Here is a 24786-nt window from a genome sequence, read left to right on the forward strand (position 1 = left end):
CACTGTTTGCCCGGGCACCCATGCATGTATTATTCCACCTTTCTGTCTCCGGTGTTGAGGTGTATTTAGTGTCGCCTTACACCAGAGTTCAGGTACTCACATTTGCAATGCTTGCCATCCTCTGCCAACACGTAATTTGGCTTGCAGCGACAGCGGAAATGAGCGGCGGACTGCTGCACACAGTAGTGTTCACATCCTCCGTTGCTGATGGCACACGAGTGGACAGCTAAAGAGGCAAAAAGGGGAAACATTAGTGACACGATAAAAGGGCAGAGAAACAGAAACCGGAGAAGAGACCGGCAGAAAGGCAGTCAGAGGAAATGAAAAAAATCATTGCAGAAAAAGCAGAAAAATGTCCATAAATCCAAATGTTGTGCAGACATAAATCCATGTCAGATTTATGACATTTGATTTGACTGCAGTGTCACATCGACAGGATTCTTTCTCAGAGAGTTCATGACCGTTGGACTGACATTCCTACAAGACGCTCAGAGAATACCTCAGATAATTGCTATGCTCTGAGCCACAAGAGATCCATCATTGCAAAAGAGCCAAAAATCACAGAGAGATGTGATTGGCAGGACTTCTGTGGTGGACAACTCTCGTCCACTGATGAAATCGAGGGCAGAATCAGCTCAATCATTCCCCCAACCCCCCATCTGCGTTTCTCTTCTTTGTAGCGACGGATAAAACCCCCCGCTAGACGGCCTGGACTTGATTCCCCTCGGAGAAAACAGGTAGAGGCCAAACAGCCCAGCGTTCTCTAAGACTTGTGTTTTTCATACTTGAGGGTCAGAATCCATCCATCACAAATACACGTCAAACCACAGAGTGCTTTCCAGCTCAAATATTATTCAGCCACACGCTAAGTGTGTGGAATACATCTGACCTCTACTGGCACATCAAGAGCTGGATAACACCAACAGAGCTGAGAGTGAATTGATTTGAGGACATCTGCTCTGTGCTGACTGGTGTTGTCTTTTATCCAGTTTGTATGTATATATATATATATATATTATCTTATATAGATATATAATATAATCATATATATATTATCTCTATTCTCTCGCTCTCAAAATATACATCTTGTGGTCATGCTGTGCATTGTTCAAAAATAAAATGATTAGTTGTTTTATGGAAAGCAAACTTGATTTCAGTACGTGATCTGTTTGTGAACATGGACTTATTTTGCAGCTTGCCTCTGCACAGTTTTAACAACTGTCAGCAGACGATATGCAGCCTCACAGATAAGCTTCACCTGGGAGTCAGTCCAGATGTGCACTATAATTATTAGTGCAATCAGTAATTTCTTCATGCAACAGCTGTCACAAAAGAGCCTCGCAGTGACAGTTGGGTCCCAGCTACAGTGTCTTGAAAATACAATGAAATAACTTTCGCTTTATAAAGCCAAGAAACACAATGATTTCCTCTCTGGATGTCAGGACACTCTGTATACATTCCTGACTGCAGGAACCAGCGCCAGGTTTACACTCTTTTCTCTATCAGCTATTTCTGAAAATCTAATACATTTGGTGTGACAGAAACAACATATAGGCACTGCATAAACACAGAGGTCAAGAGTGACAGGTTAATGTTTAAAGGAATGAAACTTATGTGGTGTTCAAATATCACACAAGCAGAATCTAATAGAGGGAAAAGATGGATTCAAAACTAAACACAAATCAACCCACAGTTTTTTACTTTCTACATAAATACACATGCTTATACTACGTACAGATGGCAAATCACATTATGCATTATTTGTCTGAACCTTGTCTTTTCACTTTAAGGACCTCTCACCCATGTTGGTATTAAGGCCAAAGCCCACGAGGAAACACTACAGTTACTGTCAGATACAAAAAGGGCAGAGAGCATGGCCCACAGAAAAACAAACATTTTCATTACATGTGCACTTGTTAAGAGATCAATTATGAACTGTCAAGGTATAGAGCTTTATTCTAGTACAGATTGTAGTATTGCAAAGAGTTTTGTACAAACTAGAGCTGAAACTATTAGTCAGGTTATGAATTAGAATATTTAGTGGGGCCTTTATGTGGCTCTATTAAGAGTAGACAAAGAGACGGCAGGAAACAGGGGAAGAGAGATGGGAGCAACTCGATCTGCAACTATTTTCAATTCAATTCAAGTCAGATATTTTTCAAACAAAAATGCCAAAAACTTCCAGCTTATCCAAAACATATGAAGCTAATATCTTTGGTTTTTGGACTACTGGACAAACAAAAAAAGTCATTTAAAGACAGGAAACTATGACAGCCAATATTTACACGTTTTCAAATAATAATCAAATCAACTAATCGACAGATTAGCCTTAGGTCAAATGTTTTCCGGGACATGTCAATTAGAGATGATTCACTCACTGAAAACTGGTTCAAAAACTTTTTTTTTAAAAACATATCCACTGAACTCAGGGTGCTTTAACCAGCAAATGTTATTTCAATCATCTTACAATAGGGCTTTTTGTCAGAGGGGTCATCTACTACAACATCATGGATGTGGTTTACATGATTAAGTGCTCATGTCAAAAAGCATATGTGGATAATCTTCAATGAAATAATGACAAAACATAACTCACAGTAAAGACCTAAAGTAAAAACTTCCAACAAACTTCCAAAACAGTATCTCATTGTTTGAGTTTTGGAGATTACAAAGAAAAGCGTTCAAACCTTGTTTCTAACACGATTAAAGGAAGGATGAAAGCTCAAATCATTTTATAGTCAGTTGTTACGTGATGCTGTCCCTGTTGGCTATATTATTTCAGTGTGCTGAGTTTTGACAGTTTTTATTTCAGCTTATAAGCTGTAATGTTTCTTACCGAGGCAGGTGCGGCCGTCTACATGCAAGCGAGAGCCTGGGTGGCATTCACAGTAGTAGGAGCCCCTGGTGTTAACACATCTGTGCTGGCAGCCTCCATTATGGACCTGGCACTCATCAATATCTGCAGGGAGTGAGAGAGAGAGACAGAAGCAGGCAGAAGGAAAGAGATGGGAAGGCAATGAGTGCAATTTGGCTAAATCCTCTCATTATGAAAAAAAAAAAATTGGTCACAAGAATAAAGCCAAGAAGAGCTGCCAAGCTGAGAGAGGAATTTAATGCAGGTTTTAGGATAAAGATGTACTCTAAGAACAAAGGAGATGATGGATGAGAAGGGAAAGTATTCTACAAGTGCAATGCAGCTCAAACAAACAAATCCCCCATGTGGTAACAACTACCGAACATTTAAAACCAAATTTAAATTCCTTTGCTTCTTGTCGACGTCCCCTGGGTACAGTAAGCATATGGAAACTTAAATCTGAGGATGCAAAACATACACATTCCTTTCAGCCGAGCGTTGAGATTATAAACAAATAAATGAAGGGGTTTTTTTTTCATTTGGGAAAATGGTGGCGAGCAAAATATTACTGCCTCACTGTGTGACTGGATTTCAAAAGAAACAAGCAGTGTTCCTAAACATTCTTATTTTAGGGGTCAGAGACTCATAAATTGTTTTCTGAGTGTTCCAAAACAAGACCCCCTATGAGATCTGAGCTGATTTATGAAGCCATGCTCTGTTTGGTCTTCTGCTAAGAGTCTGCCATCATTATCAAGGAAATTACTCATTAGGCATGAAGTCAAACCCACCTCACCACGAGGGCAGTGATAAGTTACCTGTCTGTTTCAACGTTACTTAAAATAGCTATTGGAAATGTTGCTGACTGAAACAAGTGATGTGACACATTAAAAAAAGGTCAATGTGAATGTCTCTTGGCTGCTGTATGAGGTCCATAAAAACACATCATAAAAGAGCATCCTACATCGCCAAGTTAGATGTCTGCTGGAAAAATGTGTTGCTCAGTATTGTATTAAATGCAAGAAGAAAATATTTTAAGAATTTAGATACATATCTGCAAAAAAGCTGGTTTACATATGAAATGTCATTTATAAATCTATACAGTTATATATATTTAAAAAAAAAATCAACATAAATATCACTATCACTTGTTTGTGTTGTTTAGTACACTCTTGAAATGCTGAGTGTCGCACCACAGATAATATATTATGTCTTTGGTCACTGCGTTAAACAATTAAACAGTTCAGTATAAATAAAGCTCATAAATAGTTTCTCAACAGTCATCACAGTGCAAATCCCCCCCTCCAACAATAAATAGTACCCTTAGTGGGAAGAATAATTTGCACATAAACACATGTATACAACCGCCTTTATATCTCGCCTCTCAGTGTGGTTTCCTCTCACAGTGCTTGTTATGGGAATGTCAGTGTGATATGTTTTCTGTTTATATATGACTTTCAAAGAATAACCGGTTATATGGGCTCATGAAGCTACTATATATCTCTTTTTTTAACAGGATACAGACAAGAAGATCGTAACAAACAGACGTGTGAGAGAGAGGGTAATACATGTAACCCCACACCAGAATTGAACCGTTGATGTTGCGGTATACACATATTATCACTGTTAGAGTCATTTCATACATTTAGTTTTTAATTTTTCCAGTGCTAATAGTTACGTGGTAGTTTGGTGCTACACAAAGTGCACAGCATTACCTGACCTTGCATCTTAGGAACCTCTAATTGAAGGCAGGTGTGCTCCGATCAGGGGATTATGGAAGACGCCACAAGGGATACAGCCTACAACCACCACATGGTTTTTTGTTTTACTAGTTTTGGTTTGCTTGAATTATTTTCTCCCACTGACTTTAATTTCTTTGTAAAGGCCTTTTTATTTTAGAGAATGTTTGTCTTGGGTTTTGGTTTTGTTTATGATGATTTAGCAGTTTTGCCTAACAGATCAACTTACAATACAACATTCAAACAAACCTTAAACCACCTAAACCACCGTGGACCATCAGTTGTAATAACTCACCAAAAATATCAGGTTGATCATGTCTAATGTTATGGCGTCGGTGGGCGGCATTTAGTTTGAAAGCCGTATTATAAAACGGTTACTAATTTACACTTTGACACATTTGGCACTGTGTTTCCATCCACCTGGCGAATGTTAAGTCCATCGTTCACTCTCCTTTTAGCTCTGTTTTTGATCTCCACCAAGTCCTGAGGGAAATATCTGGCTCTGATGCTGTGTGGGATGGAGGCAAAATGGGAGTTTGGCAATCTCCATCTGAGCCTCATCGTGCAGGTTACAAACCACCACATGTCTTGTGTCATGTCACACTGTCTTCATGTTCCCACAGTACAAACAAGTAAACCACACATTTACCCATAAATCAGGTATTTACAAGACCCCAAACACGTCACCCTGACGATATAAAACATAGCGGAGGAAGGACAGTTTTGTAAATTATGACACTTTAGTGGTTAATTTGATACAAGAAATACTGATTTTACTCTTCATAATAAAAACAAGGATAGGATTAGGATAAGAACAGAAATGCAGTGTTTGAGCATAAAGGGACTTAAATCTAATCGCCTAAGCCTAATGGTGCCAGTAAAACTTGTCTAAGACCGTTAAATTATATAAATATCCTGCGGCTGAACCCATCTATTCCCAATAATATCCCACGACATCTTCAAATATAGTGTTTGGGGCAGAATTGAGCCTCTAAACTTTCCTCTTCTTTGTCTCTGCTGCCAAACTTAAGCTCCACTTGGTCCAGGAAAGCTGGCAGGAGCCGTCCTTTCGTTTTTCCATCCATGCTGCATGCCGTCCTTTGGTTTGGCTTTTCATGAAATGGGTCCAGCACTGTGGAGCTGCTGTTCCTCTGTCTACTGCAGCACACAGTCAGTGAATCCCCTCCAGCCTCCAGAACATGATCCCCTCCACACTTGAAGCCAAATCCTCAGCAGCCGTTGGCTTTTACAGAAGACACATTAATTCTCTGCCCGCAGCCACCTACAGCACGGTGTCGTCTTCATGGAAAACTATTTTTGGTTACTTTTCCGAAAAGGCGATTTGTTTATTCAGATAAATTATTTCTGAACAGACTTGATTTATCTCCAAGATTGACATTTAAGTACTGCAGAAGATCAAAGGGATTATCAGAGTTATGGTTATAATAAATGTAAAACATGTCTCATCTTGTGCATTTATCCCTGAGCACGGCAGTCCTGCCAAACATGAAAAAGAAATATTCAATCATAATAATATTGACATTATATGTCAAGAGGGCATCTGGTTTCTAGCCTTGTTTGTGTTCAGCATCACAAACCATCTCTCATGATTCATAATCCATGTTTTCATGTGCTCTAATCTTTGTTGATAAAAGCCATCCTCCCCTACACTGATCAGAGACAAAGTTATCTGGGCAGTGCCAGACAGAGCGTGCAGCAGACACATTATCAATGGGACTGATTAACCAGTTTGGCTGTGTAGAGGCACAAACAAACACTCTGATTACTGCAAATAACTCCCTACTTATCCATTCAAGTCCTGACCATAAATAAATTTGTGAAAATCTGAGAAATAAATTTAACAGAGAAAAATGTTGCATTTCCTCGTTTTTTTAACAGTCACTCTTAATCACTTCGATGTTTAACATTTGAATAAATACACTTAAATTTAATAAAAATTCAAAATGCTGCTACCCCAGCTTCGTTTGCATTTTGGCTGAGAAATGATCACTTACCTGACGCCAGGTAGCCAGTGTTGTGGCCGTAGTATCCATGGTAACAGTGTGGCCTATAACAAATCCGTCTATAGTAACTGTACGGATAGTTTGCAGCAAATGACAGACAAACCATCGCTTCAATTAACACCAAAAACAAAATCCGTCTTTCTGATGACAGAGCCATGACCAAAAGAGAAACTTAATGGCTTAAAAATGTAATAAAATAAAAAATGTACTGTAAAGAATAAAAATATCTAAACATTATTTTTAAGCACACATGAGCAGTTCTCCAGGTGCTGAATCCTGGTCTGATGTAACGTGGTAACTACTTCTTATTCACTCTGCCTCCTGATTTTTCTCTCCATCTCCGTCTCTCCTTCACCCTCCCATCTACTAAAATGAGATGTCCATCACATTAAAGATCCTCCTCTCTCCTCTTTCCCATACCCCCCACCCACCCTCTTTTACACTAAAGGTATATCCAGCACTGCATGAAATATAAATAAATAATTCTGCATTTTACCAGCCAGCTGTGATTGATGTCATTCCCTTGATGATTTATTACATTTTCTCTCTTTAAAGAATATTATGTGATAGAAAGTAAGATTAATGACTGCATATCTCTCAGTTCTTGGAAAATAAAGAATTGAAAGGATGTGCTGTCTGTATTTTTCTTTTGATAGACATGTATTTAAAAAAAATAAAAATTGCCACCTAAGGAAAGCCAAATTTGATAAGCGCCAGAAGTCAAATTCAGTATTTTTAATCCAAACATCTGAGAAAGGAATGAGCCTTGCTGTGAAATCATCTGTTCAGGAGCTAAGCAACACACTCTCTCATCTGCTGCCAAAGCAAACACAGCGGCAGGACCACGACAGCAATTTATAGAGCTTATAAGTATGTTCATGGTCAGCATCACTTCACCTGATTTGAGCAGAAATGGCCCTTAGAGATCTATGCGGGATACATTGACTTGCACTTCTTGATAACACAACCTTAAAACATCTGTAACATACACCTGTGCTGTCATTACATCGGGCCACAAGCATGTAGAGGTACTCAAGCTCAGACAGACCAGCAGAAACTGATACATATTCTTTATGTGACACGACACGCCAACATATCAAGAACTCCGTACACGTCGTACCTTAGATGCATATTTGTGCAGACATCAGAATCATGTGGACAATGATGCCAGCCAGGTGAGGAGGAAAGCAGCCCGCTCAAGCATAGAAGACAGATGATAGGCTCGGAGCCATAACTGTAAGATACCTTGCCAGAGTTTCAAAAAATTATAATCTGAATAAAACACCATGAAAATCCAGGAGAGAACCGAGCAATGGCAAGATGTTTTTCTTAAAAAATCTTTACGGGAAACGTCCAGCTCTCAGACTTAACATGAGCATCAACACTTGTTGATTTTGGAAGACGTTATTAACTCACTCCTAGAGCTCGCTATTAAGACAGGTGCCAAACACTGGCAGACCATTACTTCCACCTTCATGCTCGTGTTGGTCTGAGCAGAAAAGTTTATTTGGCATGACGGCTAAAATGTTGACACTGCAGCACTCAGTATGACACCAGTTATTGTTGGACTCTCTGATCAGTGCCATTTATATCAATGCTGCCTATTTAAAAAAAAATATAAATATTAATGCATAAATAAAATGGAATTTAGCCAGGAGCATAAATCTAGGGAACTCTCCACAAGGGATTAAATAGTAAATTCAGGATTTTGTTTTTTGGGTTGTTTTTTTTTCTGCAGTGAACAAAAGATGTATTTGTTCGTTTCTTGTCCATGCCAGCAGAATTGGCATATTAACCTCCCGCAGCAGATGTCTTTCATTAAAAAAAAATTATAGCATGTTGCCAAGGACAGGATTCCCCAAAAGTATTAATGTGTTTGTGTACGATCCAGCTCCCCAGAACCATTTATTCTTAAATGGATAAATGGATGGATCTCGTCTATCATCTGGACTCTTGTGGACGTCGACTCTCCAGCCCTCCCACCTACAGGCTGTGACACAGAAGGTAAGCTGATCACTTTCTGCCGACGCAGCGCCACACACTCAGTGCTAACTTAAACATCCACAACATTCATCCAGCTTCTTTTACTTCTGTTAATACTGCTGCCAATTACAGACAATTACGACATTAATGCTGCGGGTAGCTGTTTTCCTCCGATATACACCAGTGGCAGAGGGCAGAGAGCTATGAAAGCCAGCTGTGACAACGTTCCCATCAAGTCTCCTAATAACCGTGACCTGGATCAGATCACTCACTGGTTCCTGCAGCAGACGGCTATACTGCAGAGTATTCTCTTCCTCTAGGCTTGGCTGCCGCACAGAGGAAACATTATTCTGATTAAACCAACCACTCACAGAAAATTTCCTAATCAGAAACATCAAACTATGATGGGGCAAAGGGAAATCTCATAGGAAAATATTGGGAAGAAGCTCTATTTTTGGTGAGCTGTGGTTCACGGATGCTGGTCCTCATGACAGGCTGGATGCAGATAGCCTGGTTCATGAAATCACTTTATCATCTAAAGTGTACAAGTTAAAAAGGTCTGCTTCTGTGGTTTACTTCATGAGTGAAAATGATCTAGTTTTAATGTTTACTGGTTGTAGAATCTACATTCACTGAGCCACAAATAAAAACAAAAGTCCATAAATGTTAACACGTGCAGTACAGATTAAAAGGACCAAAAACAGGCAGTAAAGACACAAATCTTGATTAGTGTAAGGTGAGCATTAGCGGTAAGAGTAGGAGCTCAGTATGTTTAAAGCTAAATAAGTTGTTCAACATATCGTCAAATTATCTATAAGCTGTTAAAACAGGACTAAGAGTCTACAGCCCCACTGGAGGCCTATCCTATAAATTACAGTATATATCATTAATTCTGAAAGTATCTGGTCATTCGCTGAACAAATTTTAGTTTTGACACACTCGATGGAGAGTTAAAGGATCACCAAAGTTGTTACAATTTATCCTGAGGGGAACCTGAATTTCAGAATAAAAGCAATAGTTTTACTCAAAGGCCAGCCTTATGGTGGGTGTTTGAGGAAAAGTCAGAATATTGCCAAAAAACTTGAATGTATGAACCAAAGTTCAACACAAGATATCTACTTATATAAGACATTTTAGTCTGGACCAAAATAGTGGTCCATCATGGCGATCCAGCCACTAACATGGCTAAAATGTTTAATAGTATCGTGGATGTTGAGTGGAGAAAGGATACAAAGCCAGATGAAGATCATTTCAGGGTTAGAGGTCAAATTACATGGCATCATCTTGACAACGTTTTTTACCCATCAATATTTCAATACAATGACAATTGTTTGAAGAAGAACATTCATGCTTCCAAAAAAAACATATTTTCACTGAAGAACATTCTGAGTGTAGAAATGTGGTTTTAATGTCCTGGCAGATGTAGATCAATCAGAAAGGCTGTACCAGACATCACTGTAGCTGAACGGTATGATAAATCCAATATCCACAGCCAAACAAATACAGGAGAGGACTCACCTTGACAGGTTTTACCATCTTCGTTCAGTTTGAGTCCAGGAGGACACCTGCAGTAGAAACTTCCAATGGTGTTACAGCAGAGAGCCTCGCAGCCTCCGTTGGTCTCCTCACATTCATTCACATCTGATGGGGGAGAAACAAGGACAAAGTTAATTGTGCACTCAATAAAACCACAACCAAAAGCAGAAATTGGAAAAGAACAAAGAACAGTTGTGGTAAAACAGTCAAACATGTCCAGTGTTTTGGTGAAAAAGGCATGGAGCTTTTTTTTGAGTAGCAAAGATTAAGATTAAGATTTTAAAAAAGCATCTTTCTTTTCATGTCACTCTCATTAGGTTTGAAATGTTTTCCGTGAATAAATTTGGATTGGGCTTCTGAAAGTGTGGAAAATGCTCAATTGCCTGGAAACTCATGAGATTTACTACAGGAAACTGCGTGCACCGTTTCCATCCTTAAACGTGTCTACTCAGTACCGACTTGAAGGAAAACGAAAAAGGAAAAAGTACATTATACATCCAAACCAGAACAAAAATACATCAAATAATAAAACGAAAAGAAAAGAAAATATGCAGCTGAAACTTGTTCAAATCATCCCTAAACTGTAAACCTCATTCAACGTGAACCAACACTAATGTTTGCCACTGGTGCAGAAAAACAAAAACACTTCCACAAGAAGTTACAGTTTTTCCATTTCATTTCTATCAGCTAAATATCCTGCCAAAGCTGTCATCAACTAAACCCGATACAATCTCTCTCCAGACTCCAAACTACACATAATGACTCAGGTCAGATACAGGTGCTGACAGTTCAGCATATACCATAATTTGAGCTGGAGAGCTTCTGCGTAATGAGTAGATATTAAGATTGAAAATGAAAGCAGTAATGTGTTAAGGGTTGTTTTATACTGCAGTTTTAGGACACGGCTCCACATTGCCTTCATTAATGTTAAATTTCATTCATGTGGGGGTTTGTCAGGACAGATTACACTCACAGTGTAGTTTTAGACTTGACGACACAGAGCTGTTTCATTTGCCATGCCAGCAGAAGGAATCTTGGACCGAAAACTGAAAGCCGTGGAGAAAATTAGGAGGGAACATTCACTTGGCATAATCAGCTTGTAAACTTTCTCCTTGTCCATAAACGTGGAGAGTTACTGTACAGAGGAAGAGTACGAATACAAAGAAAATTGCTTTATGGGACATTTTCTCCCCTCAAGCACATTTTGGTACATTGCGATGCCAGCGTTTAACCAGCCTATTAAACGATTTCTCTCTCACTTTACAACATCTGGAAATGGTCACACCAACTTCTATTGCCATATGTTTAAAGACTGTCATAAAACCTAAACAGCACACAATACGTAATGAAATATTGCCTTTAACATCAATAGTACATTTTATTGCACTATGAAATATCATTTCTAATCAATTTATTACTCTAATCTTTCTTAAACTAGATAAACTGCAGCTAAAGATCCAATGTGGGATGTTCACTGATTTTTATTTGGGCACTTCCATCACAAGAGTTTAATTTAATGAGTCTCCGTCCTGGGGTGAGAGAGAGTGCCTGCCTTTTAGTACAGTTCATTTAACTTGCACAATAACTACTATAACAGCAGGTTTGAAGAAATTATGCAGACTTAAAGCAGACAAGGGCGACTGAGCAGAATAAGACCGGAAGTCAAGGACAGGATTAAACACCCAGAAGGATCCTGTGGTGAGATCTGTAGCGTGCATGTGTGTTTTTGTGAGCACATCCACCTCTTCCCCTTATTCCTCCCCCTTAGGCCACACACCTGTGAGGCAGCTTGAGAAAGGTTCTGCCCAGGGTCAGTGTCACGCTCATCATTCTCCAAGTCTTTCTGCCCAATAGGCAAGCAGGAATGTTGAACTGCTACAGGTCAAGAGGAGAATAACGTAAGGCAGTGGGAATGTCTACAGCGGATGGATAAAGGACAGGAATTATTTTTTTGTATTTAGCCAAAGTCATGTTTAGAGGGCAGAAGAAATGCAATTAGAGGAAAGCAGAGACTTTAACTATTTATTTTAAAATACAGAAATGCACCTTTGTTATGTACTTTTAGGATGTTTGTATTGTATTTTTTTCTTGTGTTACATTGTCCTAAATTGCATTGTTGATGTTCTTTCACAATGAGGACCACATTGGAAATCCAATCGTTCCAAAACTTTGTGAGAGAGATGAGCCAGATTATTGTTAATATGTGGTTGCAACATGCCTTTCCTAAATCAATATATCTCTATGATGCACTAGTGTTAGTACTAGTATAAGCTCATTTTAAGACAAGAACATTCCCAATAAAAACTCAAATGACCTCTGAAGACATGAGTGAGACAGGGGAGTTGGAGTATAGGCTGCATCTTCACCTGATCCATCACCAAGCTGAACCTCCAGCAGAGCGATCAGACACATAAGCACAAAAACAACGAAACAAGAGCTGTAGCCTCATCATCCCCTTCATGTGAGCATCAGCTTGTCAGCACGGTTTCTTCTCCCCGAACTGAGCCTCTACAGGGGGGTTGGTGTGGACGTTTTCCAAAAAGAAAACGTATGCCTGTACCACAGTAGTGTGTCTGCAGCCCTACTAATGCCCCAGGTCAGGGTCAAAGGCCAAAGTTCAGGGTTAAACCCATGCAGGGAGAATCGTATGAGACTGTTTACCATGTGGCGGATGTTTGGATATATAATATATGTGGCAAGAGTTCTCTTTGCAAGTGAAAAAACATTTGGACAACCAACATGAGGATAGCTTTATAAAATCAACTAAACACCAACATGAGACTGAGCCGTTCATTATGAACATCTGTATAGTCCAACGTAAACATACTGTCTTTGTGAAATGTAGAAGATTACAACTAATTATTAACAATTACTGTGGTCTGTCAATTATAGACTGCAAGATAGTTTGAAACTTAATCACTCTCTAGCAGTTAGGTGAGAACATTAACACAGCTCTGCATTAATACTGTACGCTAAATATGAAACTACTACCAGCAGCTGGTTAGCCTAGCTTAGCCCAAAGACAAGAAATACTGGGTAAAGAGCTAGTGTGCCTCTGTCGGCAGTCATCCATAAACTAAATTGATCTCAAAACATCAGGATTTGAGTGGCTCACCACAGGAAATGTTTCTAATATTCTGTCATGTAGGCATGAAGGTGGAATTTCTATGCATTGTTCGATGAGGATAACAAACCTCAGAGTAATTTCTAAGTAACTGCCAAATTACTATTGTTATGTCTTCTCGTAAGTGAAATATAAAACAAAAACACATCTGTGAAATGGACAAAAACGTTTTCCATGTACAGGACCGTCTGTTCCAAAGCAATCAGGTAAAGAATTTAAAAACAAAAAAAAAATAAATCACTAAAACTCTCGATCGTGTTTCTGCAAGTTCAGCTGCAGCAAGGCTCTGGATTTACATTCCTCTGCTGGATTGTGTGACTTCCTGTGATAAGCACGACAGCCACTGCTCCCAGGAGGACCAGGCTAATGTCTCGATAGACCACGAGAAGGCCAAGAAAAACCACCAGACCTCTGATATTATCTGCTAGGTCATGGACCGGAAAATTGCAGCATTCATTGAGGATCAGGAGGGGGGACGTCGAGCATGTGCGTAATCTCCATGGGGGACTGGGGTCACGTCCCCCACAATGTTCAAAAAAGGAAACTGACCCCCAAAAAACTCCATAATCATAATCAAACGCAGTTCAGGCTCACAGTCTACGGTGTTCAATTACAACACAGGGTCGGGTGGATTTATTGAATTAAGTGTTGTACCACAAAAGAAACAACAGAAGATATGTGCGCACAATAACTGGATAATGAAGCTGGTTATCATCTACCTCAGTTAACACTGGGATAACAAGACACATTAGCAAATAAGAATGAATGAATGAAGTATTGAGACACTCAGTTGATTGTACCTGCAGGAATAATCAGATACAGAGGCAATTAAGTGATGTTCAACAAAGTGAAATGTAAAGAATATAATGAGATAACTAGAACATTAGAAGAAGCTTGAGAAAAGTGTGAATATCCTCAGCTACAGTACATCTTTAATATAAAAGTCTCAGGATCCTGTAGGACTGATGACTGCTTTATTAATCAGCAATTGAACCATGGGCATGTTTTTAATATGAATTAAGCCTGCCCACACACTCAATGTCTGAATGAAGATTTCCCCTTGACCCCAAAGATAGCCTGTTTCCTTTCAGTGCCCTGATCTAAAAGCCTGCTGGTGTAATAATGTGCTTTGTGAGTGTTCATTCCTGGTTGCTTTCCCTGCAGACCTTACAGCTGCTTTCATTTACCAGGTGCTATAAAGATGGCGATTGGCTAGAGACTCCGTGAGACATATTTGAGTCAGAGGTTTCATTCAGACGAGGATTTCTCTGTGATTGACCTGCACATGTGGCAACAAGATGGTTCATCACAACATCTTGTCTGACTAACAAACCAACTGTCTATGAACTGGAACTAACAATTTACTTCACACTCTTTCACAGGAAACTCATCCTCACCTTTGACCTCCAGAGTAACCGGCCATTAAAATGTCTTCATGGGTCATTTATACTGGTCTGTAAGAAGACTTTTCTCTTTGCCACTGCTTTTTTACTGACTTAAATGTGGGACTGTTTATTCATATCTGTTTAATCTGTCTGTTTTTTTCTTGGTACCTCCCATTTTCTTTTACTCTTTTACTATTTATGTGCCTCTTTTATTTTGCCTTGTGGTCATTATATATATCTTGTCTTAATGCCTTTTATGTCCTATATTAAGCCTTCTTGTTGAGAGATGCTCTACACATAAATTGCACAAGAGAGATTTCCTTTACCCAGGCCCACACGGCTGCCTGGCAGAAGCTCAAATGAAACAGATGACCTGATGAAATATGCTCACCCAAGCTCACAAAGTTATTATAGAAGTTATTTTATGGACCCCATAACTCTCTATGGATTTCATATGGATATTCTCTTGGAGTCAGATATCATGAGAACTCTAACGATGCATTTAAAATGTTTTATCCAAGCATTATCAAGGTGGTTCGGGTCATCTTGTCTTCATTGTGTAAGTACTTTAGCTCTAAGGTTTCGTTGTAATGTTTTCCTGCCAGACTACTGTCTCTGTGCTATGTAACATTTACAGGTAGACTACAGGCAAACAAGAGCAGAGAACAGGATGCCTGCTCATTTTACATGTCAGGTAGAGTCAGATGAGGCAAACAATGACACTTTGAGGCTTTATCTTATGCTTCAGGCCTAAATTAATTTGCAAATTATTAAAATGTAGAAGGTATGAAAGCACAAAAATACAATTTAAACAGGAAAAGCTTTTGTGTAAATAAGAGAGGAGATGACATAGAAATAGATGACACTGGTTGGTCAAATCTTTAGTCCAGTTAAAGTGAGATGACACACGATGAATTAAGACCTTCAAAACTACACGATACAATTTGATAGGGCATGATTTTATGCAAAATAAGAAAAATACAGGATGTATTTATTTCTTTCCTTCTCCTCCGTAAGGCATCAGTTCAAGTTCAACATTGCCCCCTGCTGTTAATCTCCTGCTACATCAATAATAGTCCAGATGTGCTGCTGGATGTTTATTAAGTCGACACTATGTGATTCTGCTCTGGTCTCATTCATCACGTAACTAAAACACAGCTGCCCCAATATAACAATTCCAAGTCAAAGAAGACCACACTTAACTTGTCAAAGTGCCCACTCTGGTAAAACATCTTTCACCACACTGACTTACACCAGAAAACTATGTATGCTCTATTGAGCATCCAATAATTTCCGTCCCCTAATCCTATTTGATGAATTCTTAGTGCCAGTTTTGGGTACAAGTTTCCTCCTAAAACCCTGTAATCATGGCCAGTGTGGCAGTTCAGTTGGTAAGTGGCACTCTCATTCGGACGTGGTGTGGCTTTCCTGAAACCAGAAGTTAAAAAAAAAAGTCCCCTTTAATGACAAAGGACTAACCACACACACAGGCCTCTATCATGTGTATCCACTGATGTTTAAGACATCTGTATGTCCGTCCACAAACCTCTAATGTTTCCATGAAGTCATTAACAGTGCAAAAAGTCTCACCATAGAATTAAGGGTAGTAGAGCACTGAAAAGTGCTTTCATTTCCTTTCTTAAAGGGGATAGTTTGGGTATTTTGAAGTAAGGTTGTATGAGGTACTCCACAGTCAGTGTATTACCTACAGACAAAGTTTGGAGAAGGAGGCAAGAAAACCTCAAAAACAAAAGAATATCTATTTAAGTGCACACAACATTAGGAACATTTTCATTGCTTTACCTTGTCTTTGTCAAACAGCCTTTTATGTATTTTAAGATGCTGTCCCTCGAATGATTGTAAAAAAGGTCATGCTGTATCTGGAGTATATAAAATCATCATCAAGATGTTAGCGTCCTATGTAGAGCTGCACAATAGTTAATAAATTGGTCACTTAACAGGAAATTAATTGCCAACTACTTGGATTGTTTTTAACATTTTTTTAAGCAAAAACGTCAAACATTGATGGTTCCAGCTTCTTGAATGTAGGAATCAGTTGATTTTCTTGGTTTTAAATGATAATAAATTGTTTTTCTTAAAAAATCTTTACGGGAGAACGTCCAGCTCTCAGACTTAACATGAGCATCAACACTTGTTGATTTTGGAAGACGTTATTAACTCACTCCTAGAGCTCGCTATTAAGACAGGTGCCAAGCACTGGCAGACCATTACTTCCACCTTCATGCTCGTGTTGGTCTGAGCAGAAAAGTTTATTTGGCATGACGGCTAAAATGTTGACACTGCAGCACTCAGCCTGTATGACACCAGTTATTGTTGGACTCTCTGAATCAGTGCCATTTATATCAATGCTGCCTATTTAAAATAAAATATAAATATTAATGCATAAATAAATGGAATTTAGCCAGGAGCATAAATCTAGGGCTCTCCACAAGGGATTAAATAGTAAATTCAGGATTTTGTTTTTTGGTTGGTTTTTTTTTTCTGCAGTGAACAAAAGATGTATTTGTTCGTTTCTTGTCCATGCCAGCAGAATTGGCATATTAACCTCCCGCAGCAGATGTCTTTCATTAAAAAAAAATTATAGCATGTTGCCAGGACAGGATTCCCCAAAAGTATTATGTGTTGTGTTACGATCCAGCTCCCCAGAACCATTTATTCTTAAATGGATAAATGGATGGATCTCGGCTCATCTGGACTCTTGTGGACGTCGACTCTCCAGCCCTCCCACCTACAGGCTGTCACACAGAAGGTAAGCTGATCACTTTCTGCCGACGCAGCGCCACACACTCAGTGCTAACTTAAACATCCACAACTTCCTCCAGCTTCTTTTACTTCTGTTAATACTGCTGCCAATTACAGACAATTACGACATTAATGCTGCGGGGTAGCGTTTTCCTCCATATACACCAGTGGCAGAGGGCCAGAGAGCTATGAAAGCCAGCTGTGACAACGTTCCCATCAAGTCTCCTAATAACCGTGACCTGGATCAGATCACTCACTGGTTCCGCAGCAGACGGCTATACTGCAGAGTATTCTCTTCCTCTAGGCTTGGCTGCCGCACAGAGGAAACATTATTCTGATTAAACCAACCACTCACAGAAAATTTCCTATCAGAGAAACATCAAACTATGATGGGGCAAAAGGGAAATCTCATAGGAAAATATTGGGAAAAGCTCTATTTTTGTGAGCTGTGGTTCACGGATGTGGTCCTCATGACAGGCTGGATGCAGATAGCCTGGTTCATGAAATCATTTATCATCTAAAGTGTACAATGTTAAAAAGGTCTGCTTCTGTGGTTCACTTCATGAGTGAAAATGATCTAATTTTAATGTTTACTGGTTGTAGAACTTACATTCACTGAGCCACAAATAAAAACACAAATCCATAAATGTTAACACGTGCGATACAGATTAAAAGGACCAAAAACAGGCAGTAAAGACACAATCTTTTAGTGTAAGGTGAGCATTAGCGGTAAGAGTAGGAGCTCAGTAGTTTTAAAACTAAATAAGTTATTCAACATATCGTCATTATCTATAAGCTGTTAAAAACAGGACTGAGTCTACAGCCCCACTGGGCCATATCCTATAAATTACAGTATATTCATTAATTCTGAAAGTACTCGGTCTTCGCTGAACATTTAGTTTTGACACACTCGTGGAGTTTAAAGGATCACCAAAGTTGTTACAATTATCCTGAGGGGACCTGATTTCAGAATAAAGCATAGTTTTCCCAAAGGCCAGCCTTTGGTGGGTGTTTGAGGAAAGTCGATATTGCCAAAAAAATTGAATGTATGAACCAAAGTTCAACACAAGATATCTACTTATATAAGACATTTTAGTCTGGACCAAAATATTGGTCCATCATGGCGATCCAGCCACTAACATGGCTGAAATGTTTAATAGTATCGTGGATGTTGAGTGGAGAAAGGATACAAAGCCAGATGAAGATCATTTCAGGGTTAGAGGTCAAATTACATGGCATCATCTTGACAACGTTTTTACCCATCAATATTTCAATACAATGACAATTGTTTGAAGAAGAACATTCATGCTTCCAAAAAAAACATATTTTCACTGAAGAACATTCTGAGTGTGGAAAATGTGGTTTTAAGTCCTGGCAGATGTAGATCAATCAGAAAGGCTGTACCAGACATCACTGTAGCTGAACGATGATAAATCCATATCCACAGCCAACAAATACAGGAGAGGACTCACCTTGACAGGTTTTTACCATCTTCGTTCAGTTTGAGTCCAGGGGGACACCTGCAGTAGAAACTTCCAATGGTGTTACAGCAGAGAGCCTCGCAGCCTCCGTTGGTCTCCTCACATTCATTCACATCTGATGGGGGGGAGAAACAAGGACAAGTTAATTGTGCACTCAATAAAACCACAACCAAAAGCAGAAATTGGAAAAGAACAAGAACAGTTGTGGTAAAACAGTCAAACATGTCCAGTGTTTTGGTGAAAAAGGCATGGAGCTTTTTTTGAGTAGCAAGATTAAGATTAAGATTTTTAAAAGCGTCTTTCTTTTCATGTCACTCTCATTAGGTTTGAAATGTTTTCCGTGAACAATTTGGATTGGGCTTCTGAAAGTGTGGAAAATGCTCAATTGCCTGGAAACTCATGAGATTTACTACAGGAAACTGCGTGCACCTTTCCACCTTAAACATGTCTACTCAGTACCGACTTGAAGGAAATGAAAAGGAAAAAGTCTTATCATCCAAACCAGAACAAAATACATCAAATAATAAAACGAAAAGAAAAGAAAATATGCAGCTGAAACTTGTTCAAATCATCCCTAAACTGTAAACCTCATTAACGTGAACCAACACTAATGTTTGCCCTGGTGCAGAAAAACAAAAACACTTCCACAAGAAGTTACAGTTTTTCCATTTCATTTCTATCAGCTAATATCCTGCCAAGCTGTCATCAACTAAACCCGATACAATCTCTTTCTCCAGACCCACTACCTAAGACTCAGGTCAGATACAGGTGCTGACAGTTCAGCATATACCATAATTTGAGCTGGAGAGCTTCTGCGTAATGAGTAGATATTAAGATTGAAAATGAAAGCAGTAATGTGTTAAGGGTTGTTTTATACTGCAGTTTAGGACACGGCTCCACATTGCCTTCATTAATGTTAAATTTCATTCAGTGTGGGGTTTGTCAGGACAGATTACACTCACAGTGTAGTTTTGACATTGACGACACAGGGCTGTTTCATTTGCCATGCCAGCAGAAGGAATCTTGGACCGAAAACTGAAAACCGTGGAGAAATTAGGAGGGAACATTCACTTGGCATATCAGCTTGTAAACTTTCTCTTGTCCATAAACGTGGAGAGTTACTGTACAGAGGAAGAGTACGAATACAAAGAAAATTGCTTTATGGGACATTTTCTCCCCTCAAGCACATTTTGGTACATTGCGATGCCAGCGTTTAACCAGCCTATTAAACGATTTCTCTCTCACTTTACAACATCTGGAAATGGTCACACCAACTTCTATTGCCATATGTTTAAGACTGTCATAAAACCTAAACAGCACACAATCGTAATGAAATGTTGCCTTTAACATCAATAGTACATTTTATTGCACTATGAAATATCATTTCTAATCATTTATTACTCTAATCTTCTTAAACTAGATAAACTGCAGCTAAGATCCAATGTGGGATGTCATTGATTTTTATTTGGGCACTTCCATCACAAGAGTTTAATTTAATGAGTCTGCGTCCTGGGGTGGAGCGAGAGTGCCTGCCTTTTAGTAAGTTCATTTAACTTGCACAATAACTACTATAACGCAGGTTTGAAGAAATTATGCAGACTTAAAGCAGACAAGGGTGACTGAGCAGAATAAGACCGGAAGTCAAGGACAGGATTAAACACCCAGAAGGATCCTGTGGTGAGATCTGTGCGTGCATGTGTGTTTTTGTGGCACTCACCTCTTCCCCTTATTCCTCCCCCTTAGGCCACACACCCTGAGGCAGCTTGAGAAAGGTTCTGCCCAGGGTCAGTGTCCCGCCTCATCATTCTCCAAGTCTTTCTGCCCCAGGCAAGCCGGATGTTGAAACTGCTACAGGTCAAGAGGAGAATAACGTAAGGCAGTGGGATGTCTACAGCGATCGATAAAGGACGGAATATTTTTTGTATTTAGCCAAAGTCATGTTTAGAGGGCAGAAGAAATGCATTAGAGGAAAGCAGAGACTTTAACTATTTTTTTAAAATACAGAAATGCACCTTTGTTATGTACTTTTAGGATTTTTTTTGTATTTTTTTTTTTCTTGTGTTACATTGTCCTAAATTGCATTGTTGATGTTCTTTCACAATGAGGACCACATTGGAAATCCAATCGTTCCAAAACTTTGTGAGGAGATGTGCCAGATTATTGTTATATTGTGGTTGCAACATTCCTTTCCTAAATCAATATCTCCTATGATGCACTAGTGTTAGTACTAGTATAAGCTCATTTTAAAACAAGAACATTCCCGATAAAAACTCCAAATGACCTCTGAAGACATGAGTGAGACAAGGGAGTTGGAATATAGGCTGCCTCTTCACCTGATCCATCACCAAGCTGAACCTCCAGCAGAGCGATCAGACACACTAAGCACAAAAAACAACGAAACAAGAGCTGTAGCCTCATCATCCCCTTCATGTGAGCATCAGCTTGTCAGCACGGTTTCTTCTCCCCGAACTGAGCCTCTACGGGGGGGTGGTGTGGACGTTTTCCAAAAAGAAAACGTATGCCTGTACCACAGTGTGGTTGCAGCCCTACTATTCCCCAGGTCAGGGTCAAAGGCCAAAGTTCAGGTTAAACCCATGCGGAGAATCGTATGAGACTGTTTACCAGTGTGCGATGTTTGGATATATAATATATGTGGCAAGAGTTCTCTTTGCAAGTGAAAAAAACATTTGGACAACAACATGAGGATAGCTTTATAAAATCAATTAAACACCAACATGAGACTGAGCCGTTCATTATGACATCTGTATAGTCCAACGTAAACATACTGTCTTTGTGAAATGTATAAGATTACAACTAATTATTAACAATTACTGTGGTCTGTCAATTATAGACTGCAAGATAGTTTGAAACTGTATGCTAAATATGAAACTACTACCAGCAACTGGTTAGCCTAGCTTAGCCCAAAAACAAGAAATACTGGGGCAAGAGCTAGTGTGCCTCTGTCGGCAGTCATCCATAAACTAAATTGATCTCAAAACATCAGGATTTGAGTGGCTCACCCCAGGAAATGTTTCTAATATTCTGTCATGTAGGCATGAGGTGGAATTTCTATGCATTGTTCGATGAGGATAAACAAACCTCAGAGTAATTTCTAAGTAACTGCCAAATTACTATTGTTTATGTCTTCTCGTAAGTGAAATATAAAACAAAAACACATCTGTGAAATGGACAAAAACGTTTTCCATGTACAGGACCGTCTGTTCCAAAGCAATCAGGTAAGAATTTAAAAACAAAAAAAAATAAATCACTAAAACTCTCGATCGTGTTTTCTGCAAGTTCAGCTGCCGCAAGGCTCTGGATTTACATTCCTCTGCTGGATTGTGTGACTTCCTTGATAAGCACGAACGCACTGCTCCCAGGAGGACCAGGCTAATGTCTCGATAGACACGAGAAGGCCAAGAAAACCACCAGACCTCTGTATTATCTGCTAGGTCATGGCCGGAAAATTGCAGCATTCATTGAGGATCGGGGGGGGACGTCGAGCATGTGCGTAATCTCCACGGGGGACTGGGTCACGTCCCCCACAATGTTCAAAAAAGGAAACTGACCCCCAAAAAACTCCATAATCATAATCAAACGCAGTTCAGGTCTCCAGTCTACGGTGTTCAATTACAACACAGGGTCGGGTGGATTTATTGAATTAAGCGTTGTACCACAAAGAAACAACAGAAGAAGATATGTGCGCACATAAATGGATAATAAAGCTTTTCATCTACCTCTGTTAACACTGGGATAACAAGACACATTAGCAAATAAGAATGAATGAATGAAGTATTGAGACACTCAGTGATTGTACCTGCAGGATAATCAGATACAGAGGCATTAAGTGATGTCAACAAAGTGAAATGTAAAGAATATATGAGAACTGACATTAGAAGAAGTTGAGAAAAGTGTGAATATCCTCCAGCTACCAGTACATCTTTAATTATAAAGTCTCAGGATCCTGTAGGACTGATGACTGCTTTATATCAGCAATTGAACCATGGGCATGTTTTTAATATGAATTAAGCCTGCCCACACACTCAATGTCTGAATGAAGATTTCCCCTTGACCCCAAAGATAGCCTGTTTCCTTTCAGTGCCCTGATCTAAAAGCCTGCTGGTGTAATAATGTGCTTTGTGAGTGTTCATTCCTGGTTGCTTTCCCTGCAGACCTTACACTGCTTTCATTTACCAGGTGCTATAAAGATGGCGATTGGCTGAGACTCCGTGAGACATATTTGAGTCAGAGGTTTCATTCAGACGAGGATTTCTCTGTGATTGACCTGCACATGTGGCAACAAGTGGTTCATCACAACATCTTGTCTGCTAACAAACCAACTGTCTATGAACTGGAACTAACAATTTACTTCACACTCTTTCACAGGAAATCATCCTCACCTTTGACCTCCAGAGTAACCGACCATTAAATGTCTTCATGGGTCATTTATACTGGTCTGTAAGAAGACTTTTCTCTTTGCCACTGCTTTTTTATGACTTAAATGTGGGACTGTTTATTCATATCTGTTTAATCTGTCTGTTTTTTTCTTGGTCTCCCATTTTCTTTTACTCTTTTACTATTTATTTGCCTCTTTTATTTGCCTTGTGGTCTATTATATCTTGTTTTAATGCCTTTTTGTCCTATATTAAGCCTTCTTGTTGAGAGTGCTCTACAAATAAATTGCACAAGGAGATTTCCTTTACCCAGGCCCACACGGCTGCCTGGCAGAAGCTCAAATGAAACGATGGCCTGATGATATATGCTCACCCAAGCTCACAAAGTTATTTAGAGTTATTTTATGGACCCCCTAACTCTCTATGGATTTCATATGGATATTCTCTTGGAGTCAGATATCTGGAACTCTAACGATGCCTTTATGTTTTATCCAGCATTATCAAGGTGGTTCGGGTCATCTTGTCTTCATTGTGTAAGTACTTTAGCTCTAAGGTTTCGTTGTAATGTTTCTGCCCGACTACTGTCTCTGTGCTATGTACATTTACAGGTGACTACAGGCAAACAAGAGCCGAGAACAGGTGCCTGCTCTTTTACCTGTCCGGTGAGTGTGGCACACTGCACTTTGGCTTTTCTTTGCTTCGGTCTTTTTTGCCATTCTTAATGTAGAAGGTATGAAAGCACAAAAATACAATTTAAACAGGAAAAGTTTTTGTGTAAATAAGAGAGGAGATGACATAGAAATAGATGACACTGGTTGGTCCATCTTTAGTCCAGTTAAAGTGAGATGACCACACGTGAATTAAGACCTTCAAAACTACACGATACAATTTGATGGGCATGATTTTATGCAAAAAAAAAATACAGGATGTATTTATTCTTTCCTTCTCCTCCGTAAGGCATCAGCTCAAGTTCAACATTGCCCCCTGCTGTTAATCTCCTGCTACATCATAATAGTCCAGATGTGCTGCTGGATGTTTATTAAGTCGACACTATGTGATTCTGCTCTGGTCTCCTTCATCACGTAACTAAAACACAGCTGCCCCAATATACAATTCCAAGTCAAAGAGACCACACTTAACTTGTTAAATGCCCACTCTGGTAAAACATCTTTCACCACACTGACTTACACCAGAAAACTATGTATGCTCTATTGAGCATCCAATAATTTCCGTCCCCTCATCCTTTGATGAATTCTTATGCCAGTTTTGGTACAAGTTTCCTCCTAAAACCCTGTAATCATGGCCAGTGTGGCAGTTCAGTTGCTAAGTGGCACTCTCATTCGGACGTGGTGTGGCTTTCCTGAAACCAGAAGTTAAAAAAAAAAGTCCCTTATGACAAAGGACTAACCACACACACAGGCCTCTATCATGTGTATCCACTGATGTTTAAGACATCTGTATGTCCGTCCACAAACCTCTAATGTTTCCATGAAGTCATTAACAGTGCAA

The 24786-nt window shown here is 39.3% G+C and overlaps 1 protein-coding gene across 1 annotated transcript in view; it reads right to left on the minus strand.

The window, feature by feature from the left end:
- Window positions 1-24786, minus strand: part of megf6b (multiple EGF-like-domains 6b) — a 68961-nt gene that overhangs the window by 18338 nt on the left and 25837 nt on the right. Inside the window, exons 5-8 of the mRNA XM_027279444.1 lie at window positions 18891-18998; window positions 10113-10235; window positions 2834-2956; window positions 101-226 (exon numbers count right to left, since the gene is read on the minus strand). Coding sequence (XP_027135245.1) covers window positions 101-226; window positions 2834-2956; window positions 10113-10235; window positions 18891-18998 — 480 coding nt within the window. The remainder of the gene's footprint in view (window positions 1-100; window positions 227-2833; window positions 2957-10112; window positions 10236-18890; window positions 18999-24786) is intronic.

This window comes from Larimichthys crocea, chromosome VI (genome assembly GCF_000972845.2).
Source record: "Larimichthys crocea isolate SSNF chromosome VI, L_crocea_2.0, whole genome shotgun sequence".
In the NCBI taxonomy this organism is placed as follows: Eukaryota; Metazoa; Chordata; class Actinopteri; family Sciaenidae; genus Larimichthys; species Larimichthys crocea.